Source organism: Cuculus canorus, chromosome 24 (assembly GCF_017976375.1).
Source record: "Cuculus canorus isolate bCucCan1 chromosome 24, bCucCan1.pri, whole genome shotgun sequence".
In the NCBI taxonomy this organism is placed as follows: Eukaryota; Metazoa; Chordata; class Aves; order Cuculiformes; family Cuculidae; genus Cuculus; species Cuculus canorus.
In genome coordinates this window covers 7899956-7926911 of record NC_071424.1, presented here as the reverse complement: position 1 = coordinate 7926911, position 26956 = coordinate 7899956, and the positions used below count along the sequence as shown (strand labels likewise).

Genomic DNA, 26956 nt, shown 5'->3' with positions numbered 1-26956 from the left:
TCCTGTCTGATCATAGCTGATCTGACTGGAGCCAAGTGGACTGATTGGATCCTATCCGATCTGATGCGATTGGAGCCGAGTGGGCTGATGTGATCCTATCTGATCCAATCCGATCCAGTTGGAGCCAAATGTGCTGATCTCATCTGATCTGATCCGATTGGAGCTGAGTGGAGCCAATCTGTTCCGTTCTGATCAGATCAGAGCCTAAGGGGCTGATCCGAGCCGAGCCGAGCGGAACTGATCTGTTCTGATCTGATCCGACCCAAGCGGGGCCGATCCGTTCCGATCTGATCAGATCAGAGCCTAAGGGGCTGATCCGATCTGACCGATTCGAGCCGATCTGTTCCGATTAGAGCCGATCCTTTCTGTCCCAATCCGATCGGAGCCGAGTGGGCTGATCCGATCCGATCAGCGCCGCGGGGGCTGATCCGTTCCGATCCGATCAGAGCCGCGGGGGCTGATCCGATTCGATCTGACCGGAGCCGGGTGGGCTGATCCGATCCGAGCGGAGCCGATCCGTTCCGATGCGATCGTAGCCGCGGGGTCCGCCCCGCTCGGGGCCGGGGCCCTGGCCGCCCGCCAGCCCTTTCTCATAAACCACATGCTGCCGCGCCGCTATAAAGGGGAGCGCGGCGGCGGCGGTGGCTCAGCCCGGCCCCGCTCGGCCCCGCCGCCGCCTCGCCCGCTCCGCCCGGCCCCGCTGCAGCCCCGGCCCCACGGCAGCCCCCGCCCCACGGCAGCCCCCATGCCCCGCGCCGGAGCCAAGGTACGGCGGCCCTTCCGCCCGTGCGGGGTCGCGGGAGCGGTCCCCGCCTCGCGACAACCCCATCTCCCCTCTCCGTCCGGGTGGGGGACGTGGCACAGCCCCGCTGCGGGGGTCTCGGCTCCCGGACTGAGGGATGAGGCTCCATCCCCGTCCCGGCTCCCGGACCAGTGGGGGTGGGAGGCACCGTCTCCATCCCCGTCCCCGTCTCCATCCCCAGCCCCGTCCCCGGCTCCATCCCCGTCCCCGGCTCCATCCCCGTCCCCGGCTCCATCCCCGGCTCCGGCCCCATCCCAGGCTCCATTCCCATGCCCGGCTCCTGCCCGGGGGGTGAGGCTCCGGCCAGCCGTGGCCGTGTCTCGGCGGTGGCCCAGGCGGCATCTTGCAGTTTCACAAGAGGGGAGGATTTCTGGATACCCTCCAAGGGAAATTCCCCCACACCCATCCCTCAGGCACCCTCTCGCTGCCGGTGCGGCGGAGGTGAACACATGCACCCACCAAAGGGGTCTGCTCCATGCCCACCTCGGGGATCTTGGCTCTGGGACAAGCCCTGTTGCCTACTGTGATGCTGCCACAGTTTGAGGCCTTCCCCCTTCTTTGCAGGGGGATTGGGAGGGGAATTTGGGGTGATGCCAGAGCCACTGCATGGAAAGAGCCCAGCTGGTGTAGGCACTGGAGGCTGGGGAGGTCCAGAGGGTGGGAAGAAGATTTTTGGAGATGGGTGGGTCAGTGCGTCAGACAGCTCCCTGGAGCTGGGGTGGAGGCGAAGACTTGCAGGGCAGATAGAGAAATGGTGGAGGAGAGGGGACAAGGGTTGGATAAGAGAATGTGGAGGTGGCAGAGAGCTATGTCCAGACTTTTGCCAGCTAGGCTCCAGCAGCCCCTGCACTGGGCACTGGGAAATTCCCTGCTGCCCTGGTGCTGCTAAAAATAGAAGGATGGGGCTGGCACAGGGGCTGGAGGGCCATGGTGGGGTTATTCTGCTGCGCTGTGGTCAAGCCCTGTCCACCACAAAGGTGTCTCCTCTGGGGGGTGGTGGGGAAGGGCAGGGGGCTTGGAGGGTTTTAGCCCTGCTCCAAGCCTTTGCTCTGCCTTGCTCAGGTGTGCCTGTTCCGCTGCACCCTGCTGTCATCCCTCATCCTCCTCCTCGTCTGCAACATCGATGAAACAGAGCAGAACAGCTACTGCCAACAGATCATCACGGAGAAGCACCTGGCTGAGCTGGAGGAGCTGGTGAGTGCCCTCACTGCGCTCCACCACAGGATGGGGGCTCTTTTGGAGCTGGGCAGTTGCAAATAGTCCCTTGTTTAGGGCTAAAAATAAGAAAATCAGCTATATAAGCTATAATATCAGCCCTATATAAGGGGGGGGGGGCTGATCTCTGGGTAAGAGGGTTGGACCTCTCCCAGTAAAGTGACAGTACGCAGGAGCTGAGCATTGATGGTCATGAGGGACAAACAGGCATTGGGGGCCAGGAGTGACATTCTGTCATGGCTTTAGTGGGGATGGCTGTGAAAATGTGCTGGCAGGAGAAATGGAAGAAGAGGGTAAGTGGGAACTGGTAGGAACATGGCCAGAAAGTTGGCACGAGTGGGGCTGGATGGGTGCAGGGGCAACGAGGAAGCAATGGAGGGGACAGGCGCTGTGATGTCTTCCGGGCGGCGGTGCAGGGGTTAAGCCAAGGAATCCGACTGCATTCCTGAGTCCAGCTGCTTGCCTGGAAGCTGGGCTGGCAATGGGGCTGTGGGTGGGTAGCAGGCAGTGAGGGGGGCCACTGGCCAGGCTAGACAGGCGCTGGAGCCAGCCAGGCTAGGGCGATGGGTGCCTTCATCCCGCATGGCCTGTGGGCAGCTCCAGGTTCTCACACCCACCCCACAGAAAGGCAATTCCTGGCCTCAACCCAGCTGCTGGGGCTGTATCTCGCCCTGGCCCTGGGCTCACTTCTGAGCAGGGAATCACGCGAATGTTCAGGGGAGAAATGGGAATCGGGGGCACGCAGGGATTTGTGTGGTTGTCGCAGATTAAATTTTACCATTGCAGTGAACATGGTGTGTAGACAAGAGGTGGTAAAGGCACCTCTGAATCCTCACTGCCTGCTTGCTTGGCATTGAGCTCTCCGGTTCGCAGTGTGGAACAGCTGTGTCTGGGCTTGTTTTACCTCTTCCTCTTTAAACACTGAGCTGTGGTGCTAGGAGCTGGCAGAATCATCTGTGCAAGCTCAGCTTCCTCTGTCCGAGCTGCCGCTGCCCCCTGCATCCCTGGGAGACTTTGCTTTGCAGCCCCCAGGGATAAAAGTGGGTGTGTGCCTGGGGAAAGAAAGGGGATGGAGCAGGTTTGAATGGAAGTCGTGGTTTCCCTGCTGGGGATCACAGCCTTCTCCTTTTCCCCCTGGCAGAGGACCCAGCCCTCACTCCAATCCCTGTGGGATAATGGAGCAATTGTTTCCGGGCCGGCATCCCAGGCTGGGAGGATGAGGGCTGCCAGAATTGCCGGCCGGCAATTCTGGCAGCCCTCAAACTCCCAGCCTGGGATGCTGGCCCAGAGGCAGTGGGGCTTGTTTGGGGTGGGTTTTCACCTGCATCAGCAGGGGTCATGGGGTGGGGGGCCAGCAGCGCTGTGTGTGTGACCCTGGCATTGTGTGATGCTGGGGGTTATGTGACCTCGGTGTCACAGCCACCTCCTGTGTGGTAGGATGGTCTTTTGCTGCCTGGCTTTAGTGGAGCAAGAAGTGTGGGGGAGACCCTGGGAGAATCGAGAAGAGCTGAGCTCTGCCGTGGCACCTTGAGGAAGCGGAGGAGCAGGAAAAATAGGGGTGGGAACAGGCAGGAGGAGGAAGGTGTCCTTGGTACGGAGGGTGCAATGTCTGGGTGGGAGCGGGGCTCCTGGGTTCACCCCTGCCAGAGGTTTGACCATAGGGTCAGCAGCTTGGGGCTGCTTGGCGCCACCCTCTTGGGGAGCCCATGCCAGCTGCGCTGTGTTGCCCCCCCACAACTGTGGGGTGACATCCTGCTCTCTCTTCCAGGCTGACACCCAGATGCAGCACCCGGGCCGGGTCTCCTTCAAGTTCATCGATAAGATGCAGCTGGTGAGTGTCTCCTCATTGAGCGCTGGTGGTGCTCAAGAAGGGGACAGGGACCAGGGCTGGCTGGTGCACAGGGGGGTCCCCAAACTCCCCTTTCCTGGCCCCCTTTGCAGGAGGCAGCTCTGGAAGGACTCATCCTGCCTGGCTGGGCGGCTGTCAAGCCGTACCTCGGGCAGCCTGTGAGACCATGGAAAGGCGTTTTGTGGCTCTGTGGATCAGTTTCCCCCAGGCAGAGTGGGGCAGGTGGTGCTGCCTCTTCCCATCCAGTAACCAGTCTTGCTTTCTTTTTTTGGGTGGTGGTCCATGTCCTCGCAGAACAACTCTGTCTGCTATGTGAAAGCAGCTTTTCCTCTGCTGGGTAAGATCCTGGAGCGAACGGAGTTTAAGGAGAACTCATCCAATGCCAAGAAGATGCAGACGGTGCGGAGGATGTACAAGAGCATTGATGAGAACATTGATCCCTGCATCAGGGAGGAGGAGGAAGAGGAGAGAAAGGTAGGTAGTCCTCTGCTCGTGGGGTGTCATATCTGTGGGAGTGTGGGTCTGAGTCCTCATCTTTGGATGAAATGGAGTCTATAGAGCATCCTGGGGTGGGTGAATGGGCAGGACCTTGAAGTGAAGCAGAGATGGGGTGTGCATGGACACATGAGGGGTGCCAAACCATACCCTTGAGCTGTGTGGTACCCCATGGTGGTGACACCAGCTGCCTGGCATGGTTGTGGAGCTGATGCTGAGCCTGACTCTTCCTCCAGCTCTCACAGATGTGTTTTGAGGAGTTCACCACCTCCCCGTATGAGATGCTGGTGCTGGTGAAGCAGTTCTTCCAGGACATCAACGAGCTGCTGCAGGACCACGAGACCTTTGAGAAGGACTGCAGTCAGGTCTACCGCAGAACCTGCTTGGGTCCCAGGAAGGCTGGATCCTCACCAGGTGAGATACTGAGGCTTTGCCTCTGATTGGCAGACCCATGGGCTGGAGGGGCTTGGGCTCGCCTGCATGGAGCAGCTTGACGGCTGTGTGTGCCCATATGTGGTCACACATGGGCGCCGTGGGCACAGCACATGTCTGCATTGATCCCCATCTCTGTCGCTCGGCTGTCCCTGTGGGGTGGTGTTGATGGTGCGTCAGCAAGTTCTGTGTCTGTGTCTGGGGAGAGCTGGGTTTGGAGAAGAAGCTGGTCACCCTTTGGATGTGACATTTGGGGAGGAATAAGGAGAGGAAATAATGAAGTATCTCCGTTGGCCTGGCTGGAGGCATCAGGCTTGGCTCCATCTCAAAGACTCAGTGCCTGGGTTGAGCGTAACATGGAGAAAATGAGGTGCCAGGACCCTGCTGCCACCGACGTGCTGCATGATCTCAGCTGCGTCACTTCAGCTGCCCTGTGCCTCAGTTTCCCTGGGAGAGCATTGCCCACTGGGATGGAAGAACCCGTGTTGCCATCCATGCTTTCACAAGCACCTGTGCTGTGTTTGCATGTCCGTGGAGGAGATGTCTTGCTGCTGTCCATGTGTTGAAGCTGTGCTGTGTCCCTGTGCCTTGGAGGACATTAAACATGCCTGTCCAGCTCCTGCCAGTCATGGATAACCTATTGCCATCAGCTCAGGGAACCCCGTGATTCTCATTTGCTTCATCCTGCCTGCTGCATGTCACCTTTGTGCTGCCCTGCCTGACCCTGCCTGTCCCCTGCCTCACCTTCGCTTGCCTTTTTTGGGGGGCAGCTGTTTGACCGTCTTGCCCAGGGCTGCGGGAAGGGATGGGGATGCTCCCCCTGACCTCAGGTCTGCTGGCTGTGCCCCTTTTGGAGGCTGGTGACCCCACGGCCGTCTCTTCTTTCTGCTTCTTTCAGGTGTGGGGACAGATCCTGACTGCAATTGCCTGTCCCCTGCCCTCCCTTCTGCCACCCAGTCTTCCCCCTCTGCTGCCACCCATGCCAGCAGGGAGCTGGCACCCGCTAGCACCCAGGTCCCTTACAACCTCCTCCATGCCACCCTTGCTGACCTAGATGCCCCATCTCAGCAGCCCAGTAGTACGGATGGCGGCTCAGGGACTGAGGAGGTCCTGAGTGCCAGGGTAGGTGACACAGTGTTGGTGCCGTCCCCTGCGATGCAGCAGACAGCTCCAGCTGACAGTGCCGAAGCCCTCCTGGATCCAGCCAGGACCCTTAGCCTGGCAGCAGTGGATGTCTCCATCCTGCACAGGGATGGAGAGCTGGTAGATGGGGACACTGAAGCAGTGGCTGGCCACCCACCACAGGATCCAAACTCCATCCTTCTGGACCATCCCGGCGGGCTCAGGACCACCATGCCAGCAGCATCCCCCAGCACTGGCTTGGCAGGCCGAGGAGGCAGGATCCATCCCAGCGAAGCACCTGAATCCATCACACAGCTCCGTTACTCCAGGATGGCCTCAGGGATGCGAGGCCGAGCGCTGGGCGGCCCTGGGGATGGGGCGAGGGCACGAGGCTGGGGGCTAAACCAGCAGTGGGAGCCCGAGGATGGCAAGGCTGGTCCCAGCTTTCACTCTGGCTTTGTTCTGAGCGCAGAGCAGCACAGGAAGGAGCCGGCCATCAGTGAGGGCCGCCAGGAACCCCTAATATACATCATGGTGGCCAGCGTGGTGGCCATCTTGCTGGCCATGGGAGGGCTGCTCTTCTACAAGTATAAATCCAGGGTAAGCCCCCTTCTACCTTATCCTGCCCTCTCCCTGGGTGCAAGCATCCTCTACTGCCTCAGTTTCTCCGCTCATCTCTCAGTCCATGTGTGCTAAGCCAAATTTTCCCCATGATTTCGAGATGGGGGAACAAGTGGTGGTGCTGAGCGGGGTGGGAAGATGTGATTTGGGAGATCCCCTCTGGTGAAGGGTTAGGAGGGAGAGTCCCCCTGCTGCAGCACCCTCCCCTTTCCCAGAGCTCACCTCCCCATTCTCCCCCCTCCACGCAGGTCCTGGAACGGCCGCTGGAAGATGGAGGCTGTGGCCCCGAGGACATGGAGAGGAGGTGGGTGTGATGCCATCCTGCTGGTGGGGACACACACCATACCCAGGGCCACCTTCCCCTGACCCCCCCTGGCTTTCCCTCGCAGGGTGCTGCAGGGAGCGAGGGAACATCCAGAGCTGGAGACTCAGGACCTATAAGGTGAGCAGGAGCTGGATGGGACCTTGCAGCGCTCCAGTCCAAGCCCATGGGGACAGTTTTGAGTCCTTGGACCATCCACACCAACAGTGACCTCAGCCATGGGCAAGGAAATTTGCCTGCTGGCGGGGGGTGGATGGGATGGGATGGGAAGACATGGAGAGGAGCAGGTTTGCACCCTAGTGCTGCCAGCATGTGGTTTCACAGCCCATTAATCCATTACGAGCAATTTTTTTATATATATAGCATTTTTTCCTGTGGTTTTTGTGTTGCTCCTCCACCGCCTCCTTGGCAGAGTCTTGGCTCCCACTCATCTTCCTCTTCCTTTCCCCAGGGCCTGAGGCGGGATGTGAAGCTGCTCAGGGGACGGATCTGGATGCTCGTTGACATGCGAAGGAGGGTCTGCGCACACTGGCCCCAACGCGGTCCTGCCATGATGCTGACGCTCCTTCTTCCCTTGCTCTGTGCCTGTGGCCAGAGACTGCAAAAAACCTCCTGGGCAGGGATGAAAGAATAGGGGGATGCACCCAGATTGGGACCCTGGGCACCGGGAAGTGAAGGGCTAGAAGTTGTCAGACCAGCACCAAAGGGCTTTGCCAAGGACGGCAGGGGTCGTTGATGTGACATTGCAGTGCTGAGCAGGACGCTGGAGATGCTGGATATGGGATGATCCTGCTTGCACAGGGCCAGTGCTGGCTGAGGATGGAGGGGACCGCTCTCTGAATGCCCTGGCTCTTACCCAGCCCCAGCACAGCAGGGTTTGGAGCAGCACCCATCGCCCCCTGGCTTTTACCCTGCCTTTCTTCAACCGGAGCATCGCAGCTGCAGGGCAGTCAATCTGCACGACCCCAACCCTGATTCTCAATGTCAACCCTCTCACTGTGAATATTTAAAGCCCACTGGTGTGGGGCTGGGTTTGGGAGGTGATGCTTGGCACCGTCCCGCTCCCCATCCTCCTGCTGCTGGAGATCTGGCTCTGATCCCACATCCAAGCTGGCCTCGGCTCGCCATCGTGCCCTTAGGGTTTTAGTTTAATATAGCAGCTGAAAGCCTTTATCCTGCCGAAGTATTGATGGGGGGGCCTGTCCTGCCCCCTCACAGGGTTATTGCTGCGAGCTGGCCTCGCCTGCAATTGGATTATTATTTTGCAGCTGCGCTTTAGAGAAGGAAAATGGGACCGGGGAAGGACTGGATTGACTTGAGGGGAAGAGATAAAGATGCCCCAACCGGCTACCCAGAATCATTTTGGCTCAACCTCCGTCCTGGCTTTGGGAAGAGCCCAGACTGGGATGCTCCAGCCCCACAGATATCTCACACCCTGGGCTTGGGCCTCATCCTGCCCTGCTGCAGCATCCCTCCGGCCCTGACTGTGAAGCGTGGCCCACGCTGCTCTTGGGTTTTGAAGTATTATTTTTATATGATGGATGAAATTATGGACAAACCAAACTGTTTTTACAGAAAGCATTACTATTAATTGTTTTTTGTTGGGTTTTTTTTGTTGTTTTTTTTTTTATTATTATTTTTACACATGTATTTATGGCTGCCAAAGGGAGAGGTTCCCAGTGCGAGAAACTGGTGTAAATCAGGAGGAAAGTTCAGACTGCAGCTGGGAGGCTGGCGCCAAACTTGCTGCTGGTTTAAACCGCCAGCTGGGCACCAATTTGCACCGTGGAGGAGATGGTTTTCTCCACTTTTAGGGGAGAAAAAGCCTTGAAGCTGTGTTGGATTTATTTTGCCTCTGGTTTTCTTTGTTTGTTTGGTTGGTTGGTTGGTTGGTTGGGTTTTTTTGTTTTTGATACAATGAAATGTTAAAATATTTTATACGAAGTCATTTAAAGATGTCTATTTAAAGAAAATAATAGAAAACAGCTTGTATATTTAATATTATTAATAAACAGAGATGTGTAGCACTGTGTAAGCATGGGGGCACAGAGGTGATGGGGGGATGCAGCCTGTAATCCCCCTGGTCCCTGATGGGGTAGAGGGGTGAGGGGACATCTGAGGGCATGGGGGGGACAGAGAGGGCATCTGTCCCCAGTGCAGCTGCATTTGGGGGAGATGTGGGGATCCTGGAGTCACCCCATGGCCAGGGATGTCCAGGAAGATGTGGGTGGAGTCCCCTCTTCCTGGCTCCAGGATGATCCAGGACCCTGGGCTGTGTCCTCTCCACCTGGGTTGCTTTGGTATCCTGCAATGGGGGTCCCCACTGGGAACAGCTCGGGGTTTGAGGGCATGCAGGGCAAACAGCTGAGTCCCTGCTCACGGACCATGGCATGGAGGTCTGGAAGCAGCCAGCAGTGTGGTGAGTGTGAGGGCTCCTGACTGACCATGCTGCTCTGACCACTTTCCTGTTGATGCAGACAGGAGTTTATGGTCACTGGCGCAAGTTCATGGTCACTGGTGAGGACAGAGGGACAGATCCAGCCTTCCACCCAACTGCATCCCCCCAGTATCACCAGGCTGAGGGTCTCCAGGTGTGGGGTCCCCTTCCCGGCCGTGGAGCCCTTCAAAATCCACGTGGAGGGTCAGGAAGCAGCTGTTTAACACAAACACACTCAGCAAAGCTTCCTGCAGACACTTCGCTTGGAGAGGCAGCGCTTAAAGAGGTATTTCCTCCCCTAGCTGCACCCTCAGCTCCCCTTGTCTTCCAGGAATGGGAGAGCCCCGCATCCTTCTCCCCTTGCATGGATCCAGCATCTCTGGGGTAGGTACCATGAGGAGGCTTCAGAGCCATCATGAACTCCTACTAGTGTCCTCATGGGGTGGGTCAGTGCTCAGGGGTGCAGGGTTAAGACCCTCCATCGCTTGCAGCGGAGATGGGAAAGGCAGGATGGGACCCAGGAGCCCTTTGTGGGTGTCAGGACGCTGACAATCCTGCTGACAAACAGGATTCCTCGAGGGGAGCTGACTCAGCCCAGCCCTTCCTTTCCCCAGCAGCGGTGGCCGGGGGTTTCCCAGCTCCACATCCCCTTCCCGGGGAAGCAGGACCTATATATAGCCTGCCAGATTCAGGCCACAATCATTATGGTTGGGTACTGGGAGGAATTTAAGTTCAGAGTCTACTCTTATGAGTGGGCAGGATGCCTGGGACTGGGGGTGCTGACAGCAGCAAGCCCCTGCCCTGCAGGTAGCTCCGGGTGGCAGCCAACTGCATGGGAGAGGGCATTAACACTGGAGCTGAACAATGGCAGGGCTATACTTGGCTTCAACAAGGGCAAGTGCAAGGTCCTATACCTGGGTCAGGGCAATCCGTGTTTTCAACACAGGATGGGGGACAAAGTGATTGAGATCAGCCCATGAGGTGCTGATTTATGAGAAGCTCGGTATGAACTGGCAATGTGCGGTCACAGCGCAGGCGGCCAACCATGTCCTGGGCTGCATCAAAAGCAGCGTGGCGAGCAGGGCGAGGAGGGGGATTCTGCCCCTCTGCTCTGCTCCCCTGGGACCCCACCTGGAGTGTTGCGTCCAGTTCTGGAATCCCCAACATAAGAAGGAAATGGAACAGTTGGAATGGGTCCAGAGAAGGCCATGGAGATGATCTGAGGACTGGAGAACCTCTGCTGTGAGGAGAACCTCTGTGCTGTGCTGAGAGAGTTGGGGTTGTTCAACCTGGAGAAGAGAAGGCTGCAGGGAGACCTTAGAGCAGCTTCCACTACTGAAGGGGGCATCAGAAAAGCTGGGGAGAGGCTTTTTTACAAGGGCATGGAATGATAGGACAAGGGGGAGTGGCTTTAAATTGGAAGGAGGAAGATTTAGATTAGAAATCAGGAAGAAATTCCTCACAGTGAGGGTGGGGAGGACCTGGCCCAGGTTGCCCAGAGAAGCTGTGGCTGCCCCATTCCTGGATGTGTTCAAGGCCAGGTTGGATGAAGCTTGGATCAACCTGATGCAGTGGGAGGTGTCCCTGCCCATGGCAGAGGGTTGAAACTGGATGGGCTTGGAGGTCTTTTCCAACCCAAACCATTCTGTGATCCTGTGATTTGATGTCAGCAGCTTATTGTTTTGGTAGAGCTTGGAGGAGCAGAGGTGGGAATGTCCCTGGCTGCTTGGGGGGACTGTGAAGAGCACCAATTCCTGTTCTCTCTGAATTTAGTCACCAACAAACCCTAACCCCGACACCCCTGGCTGCTTCCAGCAGCCCAGACCCGAGAAGGCATATGATAACAAAGTCAACCCGTCTCCTCACCCCTGGGTTTAGGCCATGTGGGTCTCTCTGCTTCTCATGTCCTCAGCTGGTGGTCTCTTCCCAGCCCTATTTCTGACCTAGGGGGGTCATTTTCTGCCCCAAGCAGCCTCTGCCCCATTCCCACTCATTCCCCTCTATGTGGGGAGGAAAAACCTGCTCGTAGCTCCCCACATCAGGGATCCCAGCACTGGGGGGGGCGCATGGAGCTGTGTTCCCATCCCCCCGACTTGGAGGAGGAAGTGGAAAAGAAATTCCCCATCACCCCTGGACTGAGTGGGGCACAGGGGGTGGTGGCTTCCAAGGTCCCTCCTGGGGTGCAAAGTGCTGTTTGTGCCTTAAAAAGCTGCCTTATCCAGGTGAAAATGGGTGGTTTTTTGGAGGGGGATGATGGCTGGTGGGAGGGGAAGGTGTTGGTGAGCCGTTTCTGGGACCTCTGGGTGCTGGCACCACATGGGCACAGGAGGCACGGAATGGGGGCACCCTAGCACCCACCTCAGGCACCCCAGCACTGAACCTGGGGATCCCTGCATTCCTGGTGTTTGTGGCATCAGGAGGGGACTGGAACCTCCCAGGCTCATCCTGCAGCCCTAAGATCCCCCTACAGCACCCCGAGATCCCACAATTATCCAAGGCCCCCCCCCCAAGCACCCTGAGACCTTCCAAGTGCCCTAAGACCCCCCCAAGCACCCTGAGACCCCTACAGGCACCCCAAGATCCCTCCAAGCATCCTGAGCCCTACCATGTGCCCCAAGAGCGTCCCAAGTGATCCGAGACCCCCTCAAGCATCCTGAGACCCCTAAAGCATCCCAAGATCCCTCCAAGCACCCTGAGACCTACCAAGTGCCCCAAGACCCCCCTCCGAAGCACACCGAGACCTCCTCCAACTGCTCTGAGATTCCTAAAGCACCCTAAGCCCCCCAGCACCCTGAGACCCCCCCCAAGTGCCCTGAGAGGCCTCTGCCCATCCTGGAAACCCTCTCCCCACCCTGGGAACCCTCTGCCTGTGCTGCTGCAGGCACCACAGAGCTGCTGACGGGGCAGAGGCGCCCGGAAAGGGCCCAGGCCCACGGGACAGGGGTTTGGCCAAGGAGCTGCTGGAGGGGTTTGGTAGCCAGAGGCCGTTTTGCGGCTAGACACAGTGATTTTGGTTAAAAACTGTTATCTGAACCACCACCACCCCACTCCCCAGGGTTTTAACCCAAATGTGGGTTTTCCCAGCTTGTTTTTTAGGGGAATGGTACTGGGAAAGCAAAGTCTGAGTGGGGGCTGGATCCCCTGGTGCTTGGGGGGTTGGGGATGGGGACAGGGTCGGGGGGGCCCTGTCCTGGGACAGAAGTACCAGCCAGTCCCTAGAGCCACTATGGGGATCCTGCGGCCGTTGGCACTGATGCTTGGGAAGGGGCCGGGAGTGTGATGCCTGGGAGGACAGACAGACACTCATCAGTGGGAAAGAGGCAGGGGCAGGACAGACGGACACCCATCAGGGCAGGACCCATGCTTGCACCCCCCTTGTGTGCTCCTAGAGGGGTGCGGGTGCTCTCAAGGGTCGCAGATGGGTGCTCAGCCCCAGGACCCGCAGGATGTGGCCCCTGAGCATCCCATGGCATGTGGGGGTCCCTGCCTGAAACCAAGGGGCCAGCATGGACTCCGGGGCGGGGAGGAGGAGAGGAAGGCAGCCTTGCCAGGCCCAGCACCCCCAGGCAGGGCTCAGCACCCACTGCCTGCGTCTCGGCCCCAGGCAGCTCATTAGTGGATAACGTGTCCTGGGAGGTCACAGACCCAACCCTACGCTGGAGCTGAGCCGTGGGTGCTGGGCTGGGGGGGCTGAGCACCCACCGGGGCTGGGCACCCACTCAGGGCTGTGCAGCCACGTGGGGCTGAACACCGCCAACCCCTGGATCTCCAGGTCCCTCTCTCTCCGCTTTCCCGTGCTGGAGGCGGTGCAGGACAGGATCCCGCCCTGGCCCCTCCCGCCACCCCGCCCATGACTTTTCCCCGTGATTTCTCCATCTTCTTGAATTTTTCATATTTTCCCCAATTTATATTTTTATCCGTCGTTCATTTTTATTTCCCTCCGATTTAATTTCCCCCCCGAATACAGATGAACATTTTTTTCTGAAATCCCTCGTTCTTCTGTTTTATCCTACACTGACTGAATTGGGATTCAGTCCATAACGAGCATTCCTGGCCCCCTCCAGCCCTCCCCAAGCTCCGCTCCCAGTCCCGCCCCACCCTCTAGCCCCGAACCCGTCCCTGGCCCCACCCCATATTGACCCTGACCCCGCCCCGGCACAAGCACCGCCCCAGCACAGACCACGCCCCCTGCCCACTAGCTCCGCCTTGCCCATGGCCTCGCCCACCAGGGGCTGCCATAGGCTCTGCCTCCCCAATGCTCCACCCTGCCACAAGCTCCTCCCTTGCCCAGGCTCCCCGTGCCCCAGGTTCTGCCCCTGCCGCAAGGCTCCCCCCGCCCCAGACTCCTCTGCTCCTGGCTACCCGTTCCCGACTCCGCCCCCTGACCGCTGGCTCCGCCCATGCCATCCGGGCTCCCTGTCCCAGGCCCCACTCCTTACCCGGCTCCGCCTCCTGTCCTGTCCCCGCTCCTCGTCAAAGACCCCGCCCCCTGCCCCGGGCGCTTTGTCCCAGACTCCGCCCCCATCCTCGCTCCGCCCCGACTTTCCTGCTCTCCTGTTTCAGACTCCGCCCCCTGCCCAGGCACCGCCCCCTTGGCTCTGCCCAACAGGCTCCACCCCTGCCCCAGAGTCCTGCCCCTACATCTGGCTCCGGCCCCGCCATCCCTGCTCCCCGTCCCAGGCTCCGCCCTTTATCCGTCTCCGCCCCCCGCGCTGTCTCCGCTCAGTCACCGACCCCACCCCTTCCCCTGGCTCCGCCCCCGCCGTTACCGCTCCTCGCCGCCAGGGGGCGCCGGGCCTCGCCCGCCGCCGGCTACGATGCCGGCCTGTCGCGTGCCGCCGTGCGGTGACGTCACGGCGAGGCCGCCCCCGGGGTCGTAGTCCGCGCCGCAGCGCAGTCGGGACCGGAGGGTCCGCCGCGGTGCCGAGCACGGACCAGGGCTCAGCACAGCCCCGCGGCAGCGATCCCGCCGTGCTCCGACCCGCCTGGCTCCGCGGGCGGCCCACCCCGCCGCCTCCTCGCCATGTCGGTACCGGAGCCCGCCGGCGGCGGGGAGGGGAAGCGGGCGAAGGAGGTGGAGGACGCGGAGAAGTACTCCTTCATGGCCACCGTCACCAAGGCCCCCAAGAAGGTACCGGTACCGGTACCGGCGGAAGCCATTCCGGTTCAGGGGGAGCAGCCCCCGGTTCAGGGGCGGGGAGGGGGGGTAGCTGGGAAAGCGGGGACTGGTGCAGTTTGGGGGGGGACTGGGAAGGGAGGGGGGACCGCATTCGATGAAGGAGAGGGGAATCGGTACCGGGGAGGGGCACCGGCAGGGAAGGCTGGCATCTGCGGGAGGGGGCAGCGACGGGGGAGGCGGGTACCGGGAAGGAGGGCAACAGGAGAGTAGGATGGGTTAACTGGAGGGGAGGCTGGCACCGGCGCGGGGGCAGGATCTGGGGAAGCCTTCCCCTGTTCCTGGAGAGGGGGAAACTGAGAAAGCAGGGACTGGTTCTTTTTTTGGGGTGACTGGGAAGCAGGAGGGGGTCGGTACTAGCAATGGGGTCAGGGGGTGGTGACGTCACGAGGAGTCCAGTAGTGAGCACTGGGGATGGAGGTGCCTGGCAGAGCCTGCTGGCCCAGTTTGTGGGGGGTGTTTGGTCCCGAGGGCAGCTATAGCTTTGGTTTGGGGGAGCTCTGCTCCCAAGGTAGGAGATGCAGGCCCAGCTGAAGGGGTCTGTTCCCAAGGGGAGGACTGCAGACCTGCGTGGGGGTAACTGGTCCCAGGGGCAGGTGTAGCCTGGTTTGGGGAAGGCTGGTGCAAGGCCTGGGCAGGCACCAGGGGCAGAAGCTGAGGGTCAAAGTGGGGTTTGGCTGTGCCCGAGGGGTCCAGGGCAGGTCCCAGGCAAGGGGGACAGTCAAGGGGGTTGTGGGGACAACCTGTGTGGGGACAGTGGTAGTGGCAGTGCTCTGCAGTGGGGACAGGACCTGTTATGTGGGGTGAGCTGGCCGCAGTGGCCGGGAGATAAGCTTTTGGTCACTGAGGGAGTCGGGAGCGCCCCACTCTTTTTGGGGCTAGGGTCTGTTGGAGGCACAGGTGGGAGAACATTTGGGCTTGGAGACAAGGCTGCCAGAGCAGCCCCTGGTGCTGAGCTCACCCGAGTCATCTCTTCAACCCTTCATCCTTGAAGGCCTTGCAGGAGCTCCTGAGGTCTTCTGATGTTGATCCCTGTTGGTGCTCGATGGGGGTGGGTGGGTGAGCACTGGCCATGCTGCCCTGGCAGGACGTGGGACCTCCACTAACTTGGGTCACCAGCTTTTAGATGGGTGAGCACATGTGCTCCTGGCTTGGTGCAGACCTCTTGGGCTCAACAACATGTCGCTGAGGTCCCGGTCCTGCTGCCGGCGTGGATTTGTGCTCTGAGCACTGCACAGATCGGCTCAGAGGTCCCTGTTGTGGTGAACATCATGTTCCCCTGGGGGCTGCAGCCGCCTGCCTCCGCACTGGAAGGAAAGAGCATCTGCAGTGAATGGGAATGTCATCCTTCTTTGAGAGAATGTCTCGATTACCTGCTCTGGCCAATGGTGGGATTAGGGCAGAATCCAACCCTCATGGAGTGGCTGCTGTCAGGCACCTGCGGAAAAGCAGTGGAGCTGTTGAAGGGGCTGGAGAACAAGTGTTACGAGGAGCAGCTGAGGACCTGGGGTTGTTTAGCCTTGAGAAAAGGAGGCTGAGGGGAGACCTCATCGCTGTCTACCACTACCTGAAAGTAGTGAGGTGAGTGTTGGTCTCTTCTCCCAAGATGATAGGTGATAGGATGAGAAGGAATGGCCTCAGGTTTCACCAGGGCGAGTTCAGATTGGACATCAGGAAAAAATTTCTTTACCAGAAGTACTCTCAGGCACTGGTGGAGCCTGTACTGGGAGGTGGTGGAGTCCCTGTCCCTGGAGGGATTTAAAAGACAGGTGGATGAAGTGCTTAGGGATCTAGTTTAGTAGTGGACAGGTACAGTTGGACTTGATGATCTCAAAGGTCTTTGATTCAACCTAGGGATTCTATGACTTGTGGTATCTCTCCTCGCCCAGGCTTATGGCTGCTGCAGGGGAGAGGGGTCTGGAGGCTCTCTGTGTGTCCTGGCCCTGTTCATCCAGGCTGTGGACATAGCCTGGAGGAAGGAACAAAAGAATGCAAAGCTGGCATCTGCCTCTTCCAGCGGTTCTCAGCACAGCTCAAACTCGGGGATTGTTTTTACCTTCTCATTGCCATCTTTCTCAAAGCTGGGGAGCACACAGTACGAGGCTGCAACAGGCTAGGTTGAAAGGGGAGGGCGACCAACTAATCCCAAAGTGTCCTACAGGGCCAAAATAAGCGTCATAAAGAGAAATGGGATGTATGAATAGGGGGGAATTGATCTGGCATCCTCAAAGACAAAGTTGGCTTGTGTCTCAGGAGGTGTGGGGTGTTGAATCTCCTTGAATTTGCTGCTGTACGCAGAGGCTGGTTGCGCAGTGTGAAGAGCCACAGTTGGACTTGGTGGCTGCTGCAGCCATTCCTGTGGTGATTTTAAAGGTGCCCAGAGCGATTCATGACATTTGAGGCTGGTAACAGCAGCAGCCAGTGAGGTCTTGGAGAGCTTGCAATGTGGCTGAGGTCAAGGAACAAAATGCTTGGGGCTACTGTTTTCCTTGCCTGGTTAGCTACAGCGAATGGTGCTCATTCAGTAATAACAGAGGCATTGGCAAGAGGATAAAAGGAGGAGGAAGGGAGAATTGCCCTCCTGAGATAAGATGCTGAGTGCCTGTAGCTCAGTTGCCTTTGAAGCAGGATTGCAATTAAACTATTAAAAGACCTTTCTGTTGCAATGTGAGTCGAAGTGACTTTTGTGCTCGCTGTCCTGAGAGCACTCAGCAGGTCAGAGGCCAGCAAAGAAGATGGTTGAGATGATTTACCAGCATCCATTTAGGAGTTCAGAGGCCAGCAGAGAAGATGGTTGAGATGGTTTACCAGTATCCAGGTAGGAGAAATCGTACCGTGCAGCTGAAGCAGCTCCCTCCAAGGATTTTGAGGCTGCTTGAACTTTGCTGATGCATCTTGCATAAGGCAGTTGGAGATGGGGAGGGTGGGAATGTGGCCAAGCTTAGTGAGTGCTCTGTCTCCTCCGTGTGACCTGCCGCTGAATAGCTTTTCAAAGAGGAGCCTTAACTTGTGCTGGTGCTTGGAGAGAGTGCCAGTGTGCAGTGGAAGAGCTAGCAGAAGCCCGCCATCATTCTGTGCCCAGCTTGGACTGGGGATGTCGGCCTTGTGGGAGCTGTGAAGGAGTCAGCATCCTCCTTGCTATTGGCTGGGCACTCGGAGTGAGCCCAAGCTACACGGCCGTCCTGGGGCATCGCTGATGTCTTCGTTTCCTCTCTTGTCAGTGACTTGTTTAAGGTGAAAAAGTGAAACAGCAGGAGGTAAGAGATTAAGAGATTAAATATCAATTATCAATCTCTTAAATATCAATCAACTCCAGATTTAAGTAGGATCTGGCATGGTCGAGGTGAGGCAAGTATAGCCTTTCTGGGTGCTTTTCCCTCAAAAGCTGTGGTTGCCTGGCTCTGCCAAAGCTCCTTTTTTTGCTGCGGTTGATGGGAAATCGGGCTATCAGCAGAATAACACCAGCTTTAGTCAGAATTAAGCAGTTCTTTGGCAAGGAGTGGCTCAAAGGCAGAGGTGAGCGATGCTGAGCTTTCTACTTTCTCCACTGTGTGCCTTGATTTTGCTGGGGCCAGTTTGGTAACCGATGTTGCTTGTGGCTTGCCCAGGTAAATACGTGTGTGGGGCTGAAAGGAGTGCTCAAGGGCGCAGGTTGTGTTCTAGATCCCTGTGTGCCATTGCAGTTGTGTCTGGGCATCTGCTGTTCTGCCTCCCTGGAGACTGTAGGTGCCCTTGACAGCAGTCTCTTTCTGAATCCACGTCAGCCGATCAGCAGAGCCTTAAACTCCTGGCTGAGTGGAGCCATGGGTGCCCTCAAGCAGGCAGGACATATCACTGCACTTAGAGATGGGTGGCAAGGCAGGGAACTCGGCAAGTGCTGCCCCTGTCTGTCCATCACCTGATCCCTGTTGCACCCTTGTTGCCTGAGGATCACTGTCTGGTGGGCTCCATCACCCCTGGGTGCCGGCAGACAGACAGATGGACACTCTGCAGACAGATCTGCTTAATCATGCATCAAGCCTGGAGTGAGAAATGGGCTAAACCCTTGGATTTGCTCCCAGGGAGGTGAACTGCATGGCAGCTCTGTGCCCCAAGAAGGCAGCAAGCCCACATCCAGTGTGTTTGGGTTCGTGCTGTGCCCCTGCGGATTCCGGTGCTGAAGGAATCCCACTGAGGCTGTGCAGCAGGGAATGCTAATGCCAGCGCTGCAGCTTTGCAGGGGGAGCGAGCCGGAACTGCACACTGGCTGGCACAGGGGTGGTTGGCGATGGGAGGGGAAGGCTGGAAAGAGGGGGACGGAGCACATGGGGAGCTTCTGTCCTTGGGGGGGGTGCTGGATACCCTCTCCGGAGCATTATCTCTGCTGCTTCTTGTGGACCTGTTCTCCTGCTGCCCAAGCGGTGTTGACCTTGCTGGAGTCTGCTGCTTCCCTTCCTGGAGCCGGGTTTTCTGCCCTTTTTTTTTCTCAGTCCGGAGTCATCTCAGGTCCCTGCAGCTCTGCCAGTCTGGGTGCCCATGAAGACTGTCCTTGTTTGTAGTGACAGAGCTCCTGGCCTTGCTCATTTTTCCTCTTTCTTTAATTTCATCCCTTTGGCCATTCAAAAATCCTCTTCTGTCCAGGGCAGTGCCACCACCTCTCCTGCGTGTTCAGCAGACACTGTCCACTCGACTGTCCTTTCCTTGTCCAAATCCTCTCTTCTTTTCCTTTCTCATTCTCTTACTGCAGTTTTTCCTTCTCATAACAAGGTGCCAGGACTGAGCTGAGTGAAACAGCTTGTCCTGCTCTGCCCAGACCACCTGGAATGGATGTGTCCTTCCTTGGGGTGCAGGAATGTCCTGGTAAAGGAACATGTTGCTGTGGTTTGATGGTCACAGGCTGAGCTGGTTGTACCCTGGCCCATGGGGCAAGCAAACCACCAGGGTGTTGTGAATGGTGATTGCCTGGGGGCAGACCTGAGGGCCAGGGGCACTGGTGGTGCTGTATCAAATGACAGATTACTAATTACTCCCCTAATAAGTTGCTCTTGGGTCTTTCTCATCACTTTGGCTTTTTGGAGGGCCTCATTGCTGTCCAGAGAGGACGCTGTCTTCATGATCCAGGACTACTGCAAGGCCAGAAGATGTTTCATTAGAGTTTTTGACCTGTAGAGCAGGAAGAAGGGAGATTTTCTTAGAGTCGTGGAATGGTTTGGGTTGGAAGGGACCTTAAAGCCCATCTAGTTCCAACCCCTCCTATGGACAGGGACACCTCCCACTGGATCCAGCTGCTCAAAGCCCCATGCAACGGGGCCTTGAACACCTCCGGGGATGGGGCAGCCATAGCACCTCTGAGCAACCTGGGCCAGGGCCTCCCTGCCTTCACAGGAAAAACTCTCTTCCTAGGATCTCATCTCAATCTCCCCTCCTTCAGCTGAACACAGTTCCCTCTTGTCCTATCCCATCACTCTCTGATCAAGAGCCCCTCCCCAGCTTTCCTGAAACTCCTTTTAGTACTGGAGGCTGCTCTGAGGTCTCCCTGCAGCCTTCTCTTCTCCAGGCTGGACAGCCCCAACTCTTTCAGCCTGTTCTTATATGGGAGGTGCTCCAGCGCTTGGATCATCTTCACGGCCTCCTCTGGACTTGCTCTAACAGCTCCATGTCCTTCCTGTGCTGAGGACTCCAGAACTGAATCCAGGGTTTGATCTCATGAGAATGGAGCAGAAGGGCCTGATGGACACAAGCTGTCTTCAAAACAATGCACAAAGGTGTGTGGCTTTTGCTTCTCTGTTCTCCTCTTGCTGTGAGGTAGGCTGGGTTTCCTCTCTGATGTCTGGCCTTTGGAGATGGGAAAGAAGTTAGATATTCATTCTCCACAGCCTTCAGAAGTATCTCTGATGTCTTTGGATGATGTGGGTGTGGGGTCACCTGTGAGCCCTGCTGTGCTTGGTGGGAGCCTACTTCCCACCCCTTCCAGGTCTGCAGTGTGGGAAGTCTGCTGGCGGCAGAAGCACAGTGTTTTCCTTCGGCCCTTCCCAAAACCTGGAATTATCTTCTGCTGAGGCCCAGCCTACCACAATACTTTCCTTGGGACTTAGACAGTTTTCATTGTGCTTTCCAGCCAATGCAAAACTTGGAGCCTGCTCCTGTGCTCCCTAATAGAGGTTGTGGTTGGGTTTTTTTGCTCTGGAAACCAGCTCTTCAAGGCCAGGTTGGAGTTGATCATTTTGGATAACCACCTGGCTCGATGCAGGGCTTTGCAGGTGGGGATCATGTCCTCATCATTCCTCTTAGGAGCTGGTGAGTGCCTCATCCCAGGCATTTAAAGAGGGGGAGGTGAGGTTCTCCGCAGTTGCTTGAAGAGATTTGCTCATGCTTGGCTGGGTCTTTTATCACTGGGAGTTGGCTCGTTTGCAGAGAGCTTGTGGCATTTCCTGTTGAGCCCTTTGATCAGGGCTGCTTATGTGGGGACTGTGACTCACCTTCACTCAGCAGACCTGGTGACATTCGAGGTGACTGTGCAAGGGCCTGGGGAGCTATGGGTGCAAAGGACTTTACGCTAACCCTTCTGCACTGTGTGACCCCCCTCTCTCTCAGTGGGACCCTGGGTTGGATCAGTGTGGCACTGGAAGCTGATGTAGGAGGGTTGGGGGTTCTGATCAAGAAGGAGCATCTTGGTACCATCTCAGTAGGGAACATTAGAGCCCCTTATCAGAGCCCCTGGCCGCTGTCAACAGCACTCAAACCTGGTCTGCAACATAACCCTCTCAATGTCGAGCTGAGCATCATCTCATCATGCTGCCCCGCAGCGGTTAACCCTTGGCCAGGCCTGGCATGGGGAAACAGGTTGCTCTGGGCATCTTGGCTGATGGTCCAAAGAGGAAGCTGCCACTTGGGGTGTTTCTTTGCTCATTGCCCTATGGAGTTCCCTGCCCCTGAGAAAGTGTGATGCGGAAGCTGGGGCTATTCATGCCTTTAGGAGGCTGCTCCGGATGACCTGTCGCATTGGGCTGCTTGAACTGTGAATTTTAATTACACTTTGGGATCAATACGGTGGCCTTGGTAACAAGCTTATTGCTGCTGCAGAATCTGTTTACTTCAGGTTGGTGACAGCCAAAGAACTTAGGTGACCGAGGACATGATGTTCCATCTTGTCAAACAGGCTGCGTTGTAATTCTGGTGAGGCTCCCGCGGTCCTCGCTCCTCAGAGGTGGGTACAACTTCCCTTGTCTGCCTTATGCAGATCAGGACTTTGCTGGCAGACCCATTTGTGCCTGGCAGAGGAACTGCCTTAATTCAGGAGCCGTGATTTGGGTGGGGATTGCAGGAGCCTGGTTTATCTCCAAGGTGTGGGTGTAGGCAATGGCTCCTTCCAGTCTTTTGTGGGGAGGGAGAGGGTAGGCAGCTGGGAAAGGAGGTTCATTGGGGCTTTGCCTTGCTGAAATTCATGTTTTGGCTTCCTCCTTCCAGATGGCCTGGGGTGAGGTTCAACCTGTGTCTGCTATTTTCTGTGTCTCCTCGTGTCTCCTCCTTTCACCTCCCAGGCAGGAAGTCCTGAACATCGAACATTCTTGCACTGTGGGGAGAGGCTCACATCCAACCTGGACGTGTTTTGGAGCATGAACATCTGGCCAATCCCTGTTGACCTTGGAGCCTTCAGCCTGTTGCAGGCAGCACGGTTTCCCTACATTAACCAACCCCTTCTCCAGTTATTCTCTGAGCTCGCCATCCATGCAGGGATGTTGCTTCTGATCTCTCCTGCCCCACTGAAAAGAAAGTGGCTGAATTGAATTAACCCTGTTTACAGGAAGGGTTTGGATCTGCTCTAACATGGTCCGGGAGGGTGATACTTGTCCATCCTGATAATGATTCCTCTGAGCCCTGAGCAGCCTAAGCTGAGGCCTGAACTTTCTGTCCTGCCTTGCCTCTAATCGAATGCATCAAGAGTAGTGTCTTTTCCATGACTGAAAATGGACCATGTGAGAATAGACCAATGAGAAATGGGCAGCCCTCGGTGCTGCATTTGTGGAAACACCACTGCAAGGGGCTTGTGAAGCATCAGCTGGGCAGAAGGAGGATGCATTTCCAGCTTTCCTGTTGCACAGCTGTATTTGCTGACTCTGAGAATGTATTGCAAACAGGCTGCTCCTGTTTCAATGCTGATCCTGCTGGACCTTTTCTCTTAGAGCAGTGGTGTGGAGACAGAGGGTTGTTTAGATGTGGCTGAGGTGATCTGGAGACTTGCCTGGGTATCGGTCTCTTGGAAGGTCAAAAGGGATCTTGAAATGCTGAGACTGCAAGCCAAAAAAAAAAAAAAAGCTGAGACGGGGGAGAAAAGGAGCAGGAGTAGGCTGTGTCCCCCCCAAACACAGGGGCTTCTTTAGTGTTACAGAGCAGAGGTCTGGGGTTTCAGTTTAGATTTTTGTGGCTAACCCTTGCTTCAGACCCCTGTGGTGAACCCAAATGCACCCATCCGGCCAGCACTTCAACCGATTCCCTGGTCTTGGACTCTGTGGTTGTAGAGGAGTTTTCTAATTAATTTAAAAATCTATGCTAAGTAAAGATGACACACACAACACATTTCCATGGGTTTCCCAGCGCCAAAGCAGCCAGCAGCCTGTTTAAGGCCATTGGATCCCTTGGCACAGGAAGGATGTGGACCTGTTGGAGTGAGTCCAGAGAAGGCCACAGAGATGATCTGAAGGCTAAATTGCCTCCCATACAGTGACAGGTTGAGAGAATTGGGGTTGTTCAGCCCTCGAGAAGAGGCAGCTTCAGACATCTTGGAGCAGCTTCCAGTACTGAGGGGGGCTCCAGGAAAGCTGAGGAGGGGCTCTTCATCAGGGGGTGCAGGGATAGGAAGAAGGGCAATGGTTTTCAGCTGAAAGAGGGGAGATTGAGATGAGATCTTGGGAGGAAATGTTTTGCTGCAAGGGTGGGGAGGCCCTGGCCCAGGTTGCCTGGAGAAGATAGGCTCCAGGAAAGCTGGGGAGAAGAGTTTTCCAAGGTCCTGGAGCGATAGGATGAGGGGAAAATGGCTTTAAATCAGAGAGGGAAAGGTTTAGATTAGACATTAGGAAGAAATTCTTCATGCTGAGGGTGGAGAGGCCCTGGCCCAGGTCACCCAGAGAAGCTGTGGCTGCCCCATCCTTGGAGGTGTTAAAGGCCAGGCTGGATGGGCCTTTGAGCTCTCAGTGGGATCTCCCTTTGGGTCCAGTGGAAGGTGTCCCTGTTCAATCCAAGATGCTGGACTGGGTTCCTATGGTTAACCTGTAAAACGTGGTGGGAATTTGCTGCCCTTAGTGATCCCAGGTATCGGATTCTGCTGTTCCTGCTGTGAAAGATAGCCCTCTTCATTAAAGCTGGGCAAGAGCCTTTGCCTCGATTCCTGGAGTCCAAGGATGAGATGCCTTATATGCTTGGGGAGCTTTCCCTTGGCTCCTGCTGGAGGCAGCCCACCTTTGACCTCAAGGTGTTCATAAGGCAGTAGCTATTCACAGTTATTCCCAGTTACTATTTAACAGCTGGGCACTTTAAATCATATTTTATTTAATCCTGCCTTCTGTTTATTTTCCCTCTAACCAGCATTCACAATTATTCCCTCGATGACTGCAATTTTTGTAGTGGCTTCCAGCCTATTAACCTTTGGTATTGGTTCATTTCTTTCATGGTGCTGCTTCTTCTCTGCCGAGCTTTGAGATTTGTGTGAAAGTGCTCAATTCTCCCTTTGTACTCGGGGAAACTGGTTCTAGTTTTTTTTCTCTGGTGCTTTACCTTTATCCTTCTCTGCCAGCAAAGGATGGAGGCTGGCATCAGGGCTTGGCTGGTTTACTTTGCTAGGACCTCACTGCCCCGTATTTCCTTGTCGGCAGTGGTGTAAAGGTTTCCAGGCAGAGATCTGGCAGCGGTTCCTGTTCTCTCAGTGAGGAGAGTGCTGGGCAGGGCTCTGCCTCCCTGGGGTGGAAAACCTGCCCTGTGAGCCCTCTGGGAGCTAGAAGTGCAGATCCAAGCAGCATCAAATTCAGCACTAGTCGTGTTTCTCTCCACAAATCAGACAAGTGCTCTCAGGCAGCTTTTCCCAGCTGTGTTGTCCGAACGAAGCACTTTGGTGTTTATTCTAAAGATTTGGGTTGAGGGGAAAACTATCAGGAGAAAGCCCTCTTGTTGCAAAGCCACACCTGGAGCAAAAGCAGGTCCTATCCTTTCATGCAAGGTATGGACTTCTTGTACTTCAGTAAAGCCTTTGACACAGTTTCTCACAGCATTCTGCTTCAGAAACTGTCTGCCTCTGGCCTGGACAGGCGTGCACTCTCCTGGGTTGGAAGATGGTTGGATGGTCGGGCCCAGAGAGTGGTGGTAAATGGAGTTAACTCCAGCTGGAGGCCAGTTACAAAAGGGGTTCCTAAGGGCTCGGTACTGGGTCCAGCTCTGTTCAATGTCTTTATCAATGACCTGGATGAAGGCATTGAATGCACCCTTAGCAAGCTTGCAGATGACACTAAGCTGGGAGGAAGTGTGGATCTGCTGGAGGGTAGGGAGGCTCTGCAAAGGGATCTGAACAGGCTGGACCGCTGGGCTGACGCCAATGGCATGAGGTTCAACAAGGCCAAATGCCGGGTCCTGCACTTGGGGCACAACAACCCTATGCAGTGCTACAGACTAGGAGAAGTCTGGCTAGAGAGCTGCCTAGAGGAGAAGGACCTGGGGGTGTTGGTTGACAGCGACTGAACGTGAGCCAGCAGTGTGCCCAGGTGGCCAAGAAGGCCAATGGCATCTTGGTTTGTATCAGAAACGGCATGACCAGCAGGGCCAGGGAGGTTATTCTCCCTCTGTATTCGGCACTGGTGAGACCGCACTTTGAGTACTGTGTTCAGTTCTGGGCCCCTCACAAGAAGGATGTTGAGGCTCTGGAGCGTGCCCAGAGAAGAGCAAGAAAGCTGGTGAGGGGGTTGGAGAACAAGTCTTATGAGGAGCGGCTGAGAGAGCTGGAGTTGTTTAGCCTGGAGAAGAGGAGGCTGAGGGGGGACCTTATTGATCTCTACAACTACCTGAAAGGAGGTCGTGGAGAGGAGGGAGCTGGGCTCTTCTCCCAAGTGATAGGGGACAGGACAGGAGGGAATGGCCTCAAGCTCCACCAGGAGAGGGTCAGGCTGGACATCAGGAAAAAATTTTTCACAGAAAGAGTCGTTGGGCACTGGCAGAGGCTGCCCAGGGAGGGAGTGGAGTCACCTTCCCTGGAGGTGTTTAAGGGACGGTTGGATGCGGTGTTGGGGGGGTATGGTTTAGGGATTGTTAGGAATGGTTGGACTCGATGATCCAGTGGGTCCTTTCCAACCTAGTGATTCTATGACTCTATGATTCTGTATACTCACATACCAGAAAGCCACTGTATCCTGGGCTGCATCCAAAGCAGTAGTACCAGCAGGGAGGGAGGGGGTTCTGTCCCTCTGCTCTGCTCTGCTGAGACCGCACCTGGAGCCCTGTGTCCAGTTCTGGAGTCCTCGTCATAGGAAGGACATGGAGCTGTTGCAGTCCAGAGTAGAACGCAGAGATGATCAGAAGGCTGGACCACCTCCTGTATGAGGACAGGCTGAGAGAGTTGGGGTTGTTCAGCCTGGAGAAGAGAAGGCTCCAGGGAGACCTTACATCAGCCTCCAGTACTAAAAGGGGCTCCAGGAAAGCTGGGAGGGTCTCTTGATCAGGGTTTGCTGCGGCAGGGTGAGGGGGAATGGTTTTCACCTGAGAGAGGAGAGATCAGATCTTAGGTTTTCCTGTGAGGGTGGGGAGGTCCTGGCCCAGGTTACTCAGGGAAGTCATGGCTGCCCCATTCCTGGAGGTTTTCAAGGCCAGGTTGAATGGGGCTTTGAGCAACTGGATCCAGTGGGAGGTGTCCCTATCCATGGGAGGGGTTAGAACTGGATGGGCTTTAAGGTCCCTTCCAACCCAAACCATTCCATGATTTGATGATGTAACTTCTCTAGCTGAGGCTGTGCCACTTCCAGTTCTCCCCAAGTTCCTTTGTGCTCTGCCAGTGGCCCTGGAGGATCAGGAGCACCTGACCTCCAGCATCTCTGCAGCCTGGTGGGGCTGAAGCCATGGGCATTGCTAATGCAACCTCTCCTACTGGTGCCTGGCTCATACTTGGGCTGGGCTGTCTTTTGCTGCTGAGCTGCTTGGAATGAGAAACCTGGCTGTCCTGTGAGCTTGGCCACCACCTCATTTGAATTCCTGCAGCTGCCTGTCCTCTAGCTGTGTGCTAGTTTGCTTGATCAGAGCTTGGAGGAAGTAAAATGAGATGGTTTATGAGTCATGTAGTCAAAACCTCCCCTTGCCACTGGTTTGGGGTTAAAGATGGTGAGCGGGAGCCTTACTGATCCTGATGCCTCATCATTCTGCTCCAAGGACCAGATTTGCCCTTCCCCTCAAGCCTTATGGGATGCTCTGGTCCAGAAATGCCCCTCCAGAGCTGGGTAGCCTCACAGGAGAGGAACCTCAGAACCATCCATGCC

General features: G+C 56.5%; 2 protein-coding genes across 7 annotated transcripts in view; both read left to right on the top strand.

The window, feature by feature from the left end:
* The first annotated feature begins 611 nt into the window (after positions 1-611).
* Positions 612-7448, top strand: CSF1 (colony stimulating factor 1). 4 transcript variants are annotated; one of them, XM_054087880.1, is made up of 9 exons: positions 612-766; positions 1865-1996; positions 3786-3848; positions 4161-4340; positions 4598-4775; positions 6388-6515; positions 6785-6840; positions 6926-6978; positions 7310-7448. In XM_054087880.1, exons 1-8 carry the CDS (start codon positions 746-748, stop codon positions 6975-6977), a joined length of 810 nt encoding a protein of 269 aa, XP_053943855.1. In that variant the 5' UTR covers positions 612-745; the 3' UTR covers position 6978; positions 7310-7448. The 4 variants fall into 4 exon arrangements, with proteins under 4 accessions (XP_053943855.1, XP_053943852.1, XP_053943853.1 ...); XM_054087877.1 differs by having other exon boundaries at positions 5692-6515; XM_054087879.1 differs by lacking the exon at positions 612-766 and adding an exon at positions 1541-1779 and having other exon boundaries at positions 5692-6515.
* Positions 7449-14090: 6642 nt separating this feature from the next.
* Positions 14091-26956, top strand: part of AHCYL1 (adenosylhomocysteinase like 1) — a 30128-nt gene continuing 17262 nt past the window's right edge. The window contains exon 1 of one of the 3 annotated variants that reach the window (XM_054087419.1): positions 14091-14426. In XM_054087419.1, coding sequence (XP_053943394.1) covers positions 14319-14426 — 108 coding nt within the window. In that variant the 5' untranslated portion in view covers positions 14091-14318. Of the gene's footprint in view, positions 14427-17493; positions 17729-26956 lie in introns of those variants that run through there. The other 2 variants (XM_054087421.1, XM_054087422.1) reach the window with 2 other exon arrangements.